Source organism: Otolemur garnettii, unplaced genomic scaffold, assembly GCF_000181295.1.
Source record: "Otolemur garnettii isolate 467f Iridium unplaced genomic scaffold, OtoGar3 scaffold00090, whole genome shotgun sequence".
Taxonomy (NCBI): domain Eukaryota; kingdom Metazoa; phylum Chordata; class Mammalia; order Primates; family Galagidae; genus Otolemur; species Otolemur garnettii.
Genome location: NW_003852485.1, coordinates 7,533,048 through 7,542,233, shown reverse-complemented (window position 1 = coordinate 7,542,233; position 9,186 = coordinate 7,533,048). Strand labels below are relative to the sequence as shown.

The 9,186-nt window shown below is 37.9% G+C and overlaps 1 protein-coding gene across 1 annotated transcript in view; it reads right to left on the bottom strand.

The window, feature by feature from the left end:
- Positions 1 to 9,186, bottom strand: part of CERS6 (ceramide synthase 6) — a 302,263-nt gene that overhangs the window by 35,881 nt on the left and 257,196 nt on the right. Inside the window, exon 7 of the mRNA XM_003795162.3 lies at positions 2,854 to 2,982. Coding sequence (XP_003795210.1) covers positions 2,854 to 2,982 — 129 coding nt within the window. The remainder of the gene's footprint in view (positions 1 to 2,853; positions 2,983 to 9,186) is intronic.

The following is a 9,186-nucleotide window of genomic DNA, read 5'->3' as shown; positions in this document are numbered from 1 at the left end:
AATATTCAGCAACCTGAAAAATTCAATTTTATGGTTGATTTCAGAAAAACAGAGAGAAAAATAAGAAATTCTTGCATTATAGATGATATTAGCAGGCCGGAGACACCAACACCGAAATTTACCATAACAGGTCCAAATAGGAAGCACTAGATAATCCTTTAAATCTTTAATGAATCTCCAATATTAAGGCCATAAACTTTATATGGAATATATGGACACTTTCTGCATTTTTCTTCCTTTCTGCTTAGAATTCTAAGTTTTCTTTTAACAGGGACTACTCTGGGGCACAGTTTTCTGGCTTATACTCACACATTTAGAGAAGAAAGAAGTGTCGAGATCATGTTTTGTTTTGTTTTTTGTAAATTTTTTTTGGATACGTTGTAGTTGCGTATCTTTACAGGGCATATATGAAGTTTTGATACAGGCATACAGTGTGAATTAATCAAGTCAAGTGATTCGGGTATCCATCACCTCAGACGTTTATCATTTCTTCGTATTCAGAACCTTCCAATTCCACTCTTAGTTATCTTCAAGTTCACCCTAACTTACTGGTCATTATAGTCACTTTGCTGGTCTATCAAATATTGTTCATTCTATCGAACTATATTTGCACACCCATTAACCATCCCTACTTTATCCTCCACCTCCCATTACCCTTCCCAGCCTCTGGTTAACCATCATTCTACTCTGTCTCCATGAGATCAATTACTTTTAATATTTAGTTCCCACATATGAGTGAGAATAAAGATCAATCATGTTATTTCAGCTAATCCACTTAGATAGCAGAAATTTCAAAGTCACATTAATGGGTTATTTCCTAGATGAAAGTCACTAATGTTCAAAGTGTCGGTGAGAAGTACTCTAATAATTTATGACAGTGATTTAAGTGACTATTTTTATATGATACATCAGTCTAGGGAAGAAATCGCATCCTTTTCTCTATGATCGACTTTTTATAGGTAATCCTAGGTGAAAACAGGTGAGACCGAAAACAGCTTTGCTTCATCCCCTCTTTACATTTTCACACAGAATTCACGGCCTATACACACAGGGTTATAAACTGATGATGTCTTCTGAATTCTTCGCCTGATTTTCTACTTCTTAGAAAGTTCAATTAGCTGAATTAAACTTGAAAACACTGTTAAGAGTACCCAAGACGCTATGCTTTAGTAGCTTTAAGTAAAGCACAGAGCTAGGAGAGAAACATATTTGTAAAGGAAGTATCTAGGGACTGAGTGGAAGCCAGGATTACGAACTCTTAATTTCATGAATACTTTGGGTATAACATCATGAATTATATTAAAAGAAAAAGCACCTTCTGCCTTCTTCTGGCTAGGAAAACCATGTAGTTTTTCTTTTACAAAATTCATTCATCAGCATTCAATCGATGAGCATTAAACATCAACTTTTCAGAAATGTCTGGGCTATAGAGCCCATTTGGAGGAGCTGACAACTGATATACCATCTCATTAACTGAGTTTCTCAAGTATCATTTATTTTATAATGTTAATGAGAATCCAGGTGATGAAGAATATCTGTTTTTAAGCCACATGATGGGAATTTCTGGATTATCTTTCTTTTCAGGACAAACGTTATAGATGACGATTCAGTCAAAATTTTCTAAATCTCAGCACTACTGAGCACCATGCCAGCCATTTATTTTCATCAGCATTAAAGTTGGCTGATGATACAGGATTGATTTCAGAACTGTAGGTGGCTGCATAAATTTCTACTTCCAAGCATACTTAAGATTAAACCAAATGGTAATGATTTCCAGGAGACTGCCCCTATACTAATTATATTTCTCCTTAAATAGGCTGAATAGTTTTTAGCCTGAATTACTTAAAAATCCTAGTGTGAAATTATTATTTGAATTATCTAGCCTATTAGGGCTATTTTCCTGTTTCATAACATTAAAGGACCAGGATTTTTAATAAAGTACTGTGCATACTTCAAACCTTATTTCTTTTATAGTAGATTCAATTTTATGGCACAGAATTTCTACTGGTATTGTAATAGTAGATCATTATTGAGAGCACATGATTGTATAATCACACTAACAATAAATGCTTCAAAGGTGGAGAAACTATGGGCTGAAAGAAATTTTTTAAAAAATCAGAATACAGATTCTAAGACCCATTTTGTATCCTTATAAGTTAATTTTGACCAGTTATATAAATTTCCTAGTACAAAGTGAAAAGACTGATTTATTGATATAACATTATTGAACGTGATTCTTCACAGGAACCATAATTATTAGTAACTACCACATCAAAAATGTCCTTAGAATTTTACCTTTAAAATATGCTAGAGCATTTTTATTTATTTTACTACTTTAAGAATTCTAAATGATGATTGTTTAGAAAGTTCATTAAAGTACAACCGGTATTTCCACAGATATTCTTTATATGCATAGACACAAGAAATAGCTTCTTTTATAATTTACAATTCACATCCCTTCTCATTGGCAGTATTGGCAGTAAAAACTATGACTACTACTGAATTTCACTGGCACATTATAGCTCCCATTAGTAACTAACCCGACTAATATAAAATTTTCCCCCAAATCAGAGTGAAACTTATAACACAAGAGACAAAACTCATTCAGATAATAATTTTCTTTGGAATTATAAAGGTTTTCATTACTTTATGAACCTTTTTTGTATAAAAGTTTACATAATAACTTAGTCTCATTTTCACCGATTTAATCTACAAAGAAACACTCTGCAGTTTTAAAACAGTCACCCACTATCGTCCCCAAGCACCACCTAGCATAATGCTAAAGAAATGACAATACTGGGGACTCTCTGAGTTCTGGATTTTGTATTCTTGAAGAAGAAAGAAAACTTTTACCTCTAGAAAAGCATCGGCTGAATCGTGAAGACAAAGGATCAGGGTCCCCACTCGGGCCATATTGTTGACATATGAAAAGGAAAGCAAGGAAATACTTACAAAGTGGTGTAGGAACATAACACCAAAGTCCTGGGGAAAGAAAAAAAATAGCCACATTAGGACTTAGGAACATCACATTTCTATTGATCCACTCAACCACTGAGCCAAGATTTGCTAAGACCCCCCCCCCCAACGAGCTTCACACTGAGGACACTAAATTGAGTAAGGAATAATTTTTATTCTCTGGAGTCCTCCATATATTGGAAACGATACCCAGGAGACACCAGTGACTTTAGAGAAAGTGATCAATGCCGGGACAAAGACCAATCAAACTATAAAGGGTGTTTTGCATTAAGCCACAGAATTTGAAGCTATGGAGCAATCAGTGCAAGATTTCAGGCCAAGAAAGGCACTACTCAGACTTGAACTTGAGGAAGATCTTTGGGGCCTCTGTGCTGATCCAAGTGGAGCACTTCTCTCACTACCAGTGCCTGGGCCTTTGAAAGGTATAGGTTGTGTTTTTGACCACACTGTGATATCTCTGAAGGGACACAGGCTACGGTCAGAGGAAATGGACCTTGTATGTCTCTGAGACCTAAGAGGCTACAGACAGCCTCATAAGCCACATAGTAAGGCTTAACGGGGTGCTGTTGTCTGAATCTTTGTGTCCCCCTTCCCAAATGCATGTGTTAAGGTCCTAATGTGCCCACTAATGGTATTAGGAGGTGAGGTCTTCAGGGTATGATTAGGTTATGAGACCAGAACCCTTATGAAAGGGATCAATACCCCTAAAAAGGTGGCCCCAGAGAGCTGCTTTGCCCTTCCACCACACGAGGACTTAGGTAGAACCAGCAAATGGGCCTCATAGAAGTCAAATCTGTCAGGGCCATTGTTTTCAAACTTCCTTCTCTATAGTATTTTGTTCAGTGGCCCAAATGGAGTAAGACAGGTGGTGATTACTTTCTGTCATCTCACATTTCTAGGAATGTGCATCTTAGTGTTAACATCCTTCTCCTGGAATATGCCTGTTGGGACGCTAAAATAAGAGACCTACCATGTTGGCTTTTCTGGCAGGTCTTCCTACACAAACGAGCCCCTAATTTTTGTCACTATCTGTCCATAGTCATTGGAAAAATAAATATTTGGCAGCAATAATAGCAGATTTTATCCATCTTTATTTTGGTCAGCTTCAAGCTTCTTCTTGGCCCAAGTTAAAAGATCATCTTCCTAAGATATTAGCTCTTGACCATCTGGACACGGTTGGTTGTCCTATGGAATTTCCATTGCTTAAAAATGTAGTCTCTGTTACTGATATTTTAATTTTTACCTAATCTATATATCTTCCAGAGAAAACCTGAATTTCTCTGGAACTTAAATGCCAACATTGGCCCTGAAATGTTTCTCTATTTGAAGCTTTTGGAGGAAAGAACAATTCCCCAGCAGACTATTGATCTAGAGAGAAACAAACTAGCCAGAATTAAAAGCTATCACAACTGACATAGGACAAGATCCTGACAATGAGAAAAGGCAACATGCTAGGGGAATTTTTAATGCTAGGGGAATTTTTCCTAAATTTATATCTTGGGAAGTCAAGATTAACAAACTCATTTATTCATTAAAAATATTCATTGAACATTTCCTATGTTCCAGACACTCTTCTAAACTTTGGGGACAAATCAGTAAACAAACTAGACAAAGATTCCTGCCTTTGTGTGGCGTTTATATGTTTTAGTGGGGGAAACAGACAATACACCTAAGTAAATGATCTTTTACACTGGGAGTTAAAAAACGTGCTACAGGAAAATAAATGAGCAAGCATGATCAGGTAGGGAGTCTTGACTGCAGGGGAGGAGGATCCAACCGGGAGCAGAGAGCTCAGGGCAGGCTCCCTGCGGAGGAGAATTAAAGAGGATGAGAGAGGTAGCCTTACAGACAAATGAGGGGAAATATTCCAGGCAGAGACAACAAACAACGCAAAGGCTCTGGCCTCTTCTTCTTTCTATCTTGACATGTTCAAAGAATATCCAGGTGGTCAGTGTGGCTGGAGTCAGGTCAGAGGAGGGAGTAGAGGTGAGAGGGGCAATGTCATAGTGTTTACACTAGCTTCTTCCTATTGTCATTATTTTAAACAGATATTTTAACTTTGTTGACCAGTAAGTAATCACTCCATGCTTTAATCCCTGGCATAGAAGTATCCTAGGTACCATTTACACTCACATATAAATAGGGAGGTTAAGGAGTCAAGAATGAAATTATTTCTGGGGTGTTAAGGACTTAATTGTATTTATCACGTGGCAGTAGCTACAAGGCCCTTAGTACTCCTCCTGCTAGTCATCACCATCATGAAACAGGGTTAGGTTTTTATGCTTAGAGATTCTTAGAGATGTCTTTACAAACTCCTTCCTTTGGATATTCCCTTGGGACTTTTCTTAAATTTGTTCTGAGAATCAGTGTAGGCGACAATGCTAAGGTTGGTGGATGTTCAGCCAAGCTACTTGGACTTTGGGCTGATACTCAGTGGCAAAGACAACTCACTAGGCCAGGCAGAGTCTCCAGGTCCTTGCAGATTTGACTCAATGTTTCACCCCAGGGGAAGGTGGAGGCCCTCAGGGTGCCTCTTTCTCCGGCTGCTCTGTACTCTTCCCCTGCGGCCATTTCTCTGGCAGGGCTTTTGCCCCGGTGCCTGATTTACTTACTGGGTGAAAGAGCTACTTTCTTCTGGACCCCCACACCTATCCTGACCTATAGTCACCTTTCTCACAGCTCAGAGAAGTCTCTGTCTCTAATTGAATTCAACTGAAGAACAGACATTAAGCAATTACTTTTTAGTTTAGTTTGCCTGGAGTTAAGGCAATTTCTACTTCAAAATAAAAGTTCAAGGAAGTTCAAGCCAGGGTCTCAATGGCGTGACTGACTGCTGGAGAATGGATGTGCTGTACTTAGCTCAACAGACAACTGTGGAGCACACCGTACGTGTGAGCCAACTTGTAATCCTGTCTCCACCTCTTACTAATTTTATAATTTTTGGTAAGGGCATTGATTTCTTCATCTATACAATTAAGAGATGGGATCCGGTTATTTTTAAGCTGTCAACTTTATAATTCTAGGCGTGGTAGCTGCAGTGATTAAACAACATTTGAGTTCTTTTATCTACTCATTTCATACCTGTGTAAATTCATGACAGAGTGCACAGGTGTGTGTTTGAGTGAACACACGTTCATCCCCTTTACTCAGCAGCTCAGGAGCTGTTTGATGGCACAGTCTGGGGTTTGAAGAGTCAATTTCGACAACTTTAAGTGGGTCAGTGTACAATTTGGTGAAGATGGCCAGAGGTTATTTTTTTCCCTTAGAAAGTACCTAACAGTGATGGATAACCACATTTACTATTAGCATAAATGATATACTAGTTTTCTAAGTGAGGTCAGATACTTTAATAAAGTTTAACTATCTCGCTTATTTTTAAGTAAATAAACTTGTAATCTAGTCTCCAAACTAGTGTCACACATGGATGGTGGATACCATTCTTAGAAGGATCACATGTCTTGTACCCGCCTTGTATCAATCCTTACTACCCACGACAGAACTGAGCACTGCAAACTCGGTGGCCTGGGGACCCACTGCTATGTTCCCGCCTCTAGAATCGCATTCCATCTGGCTCCCAGCTCACTGGCAGAAGAGAAGTGATGAGCAGACTCAGTTTACTAAGTGATTATGTATATGAGCAACTTAACAATTTTATCTACTTCTGAAATTCTGATTTTTTAAATTTTTTATTGTTTTAGGTTCATTGAGGGTACAAAGAATTAGACCATACTGTTTGCATTTGTTAGGTAAAGTCCCTCTTATAATTGTGTCTCGCCCCCAAGAGGTGTGCCATACACCATAACCCCCCTCCTCCCTTTTCCCCATTCGACCCCCACCTTGAATAGATTTGAGTTTTTCTCTTATGTATTAGATCATCTACTGGCTTCATGAAATCCTGATGTTTTTGTAGTAGCCAGGGGTTTTCCTACATCATTAAAGTTGGACAATTCCAAAATGCCATAGACATACAATAAAAATTGTACTGATAATGTTTTCCATTGAAAGATGAGTCTGTTCTCTCCAGGCTATTATTTATTAGGTTTTATCACCTAGAACATTGTGTTCTACCAGACAACAGCTACTTCAAAACAGTGGATCAATTAAAGGAGAGCTATCCTATCCACTGGTATTTTAACACGTTTCCTAAACATAATTAAATGAAAACACATAGTACTTAATTCAGCAGTTCAATTGAGTTTCTATTTGCCCGTGCTTAAAACAGTCTAACCAGCTGACTAGCTAAGCAGAACAATACTTTCCATATTTTTCATTGTGCATCCCAGAATGATCTGATCTTGGCTCACTGAAAGAGAGTTTCTCTATGTACTTTTTAAAAATGAATGACTATAAATTGATCAAAATACTTATAGAGAATTAGTATCATTTTATAATTAAGTTTCCTAATTTGCATCTGATATAAATGTCAGTGAACAACACAATGCCCTTGGCAATAAAGCAAGGTTCCTTTAAAAACGAGAGCCTTGTTTTTTCAGACAAAGTTTGCATTGTGAAGATGATTTTGCATATAAATCCCCTGGTCATAGAAAACATTTGTTTTATTATTGAGGGGCTCAGAGTTATGCCTGTGGCAGAAGACAAACTTTCATTATAGTCATAGCTCTATGAATATGGGAAAAGCATGAATAATGGATTTTGTTGTCTTTTATATTTCAGCTTCAGAAAGCATTATACACAATAAAATACCTATAATAAAAGCCACTCAGTCATTATTGTTCGTGTTATTCATATTCTCTGATCCTGACACACTTCTTTGAGTAGGCACTGAATCTGGTCCAAATAACAGTTTTTAAATAAATTGCCAATTTAGATCTTATCAGTGCAGGGTAGAAAACTTCCATCCTCCTTTCTAACTGCTGTAAGTGATTAGTGTGTGTGCAGACACAGGCAGGGCTGGAAGAACATTAGCATTTCAGGTTGAAATGTTTTCCTGAATTTTCCATAGCAGCAATTAAGTGGAGAGACTGTGATTTCTTATTGGTCCTCAGACTGAAAATTGATCCCAAAGTTCTTATTCAGAACAGGCTGGCCTGGTCACCTGCTTCAGGAGTGTCTCAACCTCCTGCTTTTCTGCCATCATGCTTCTGGACATGTTCCCAGCCATCACTGAGCGTCCCTTCTATGTTTCCTGCCTGATATTTACTCCAACTTCAGTCCTGGTTTCAGGGGCCTCTCCTATGTTAAATACCGGACAGCAAACCATCAAATGTGGTATTGACTCAAAATCAATTAGAGTAAGTTTGAAATGAAGTAATTCCAGGAAGAGTCATCTATTTATTTCCAAATAGCACTTAGCTAGCCTGGGGTGGAGTGGGGAGTCTTCAGTTTTGGGGACATACAGGGTTGCCTGGATCCTTCAGTATGGCCTCTTGACTAAATCCAATGCAGAACTAATCCTTTTACTGAAGGAATTTGCTCTGTGAAGTTTGGATTCCATAAAGGGGGCACCCTTGGAGATCTGGAGGGCCACATGTGGGCTTGAGGCTGAAGTTCCTCACCTCTTTCTAACTGTCGGAATGAGAACTGGCATCTTCAGTTCTCCAGGGAAATTTTATGCACGATAAAATATTAGCACCAAAGTCCTGAGTGATGAACTTCTCATTGAAACATAAGCCTGACGTTCTTTAAGATAGAACTCCCTTCATAAAGACTAAGCAGTAGGGGCGTCTGAAATAATGCTGTCTTCAGGAGCCCTTTCAAATTTATCTTGATGTGCACGCCTTTGTGAAAACAAAATTCACCCATTTCTCAGGGGAAAAAAATGCATATACACCATAAAAAGAAATGTGTTCCCTAAATTCCTATTTGCCAGATAAAATATTAATAATTTTATAGTCTTTTGGGAATAATCTCTGCAACTTAAGAAACATTAGGGAATCTCTTCATAAAAAGAATAAGACCAAGATTTTAATCAAAGGCTGATTTAGATGTGCAGATGGGGAAGAATATGAAATAGTTCTAAAATGCAATGCAAAGAAAAGGCTCTTCTCTTTCAGATGCAAATGACAAGTACTTAGCTTTCGTGAATTTAATAAAATTAATAAATTTGTAGTCTGATTCATGTGGACAGAAACTAGGGAACAAGCACCAGGTTACCCCACTGAACAGTTTTTTAAACTCTCTAGAAAGTAGGAGACCACTGGCATCACTTAAAGGTGATTTCATTTTATGGTAACTGCAGTAATAATAGGA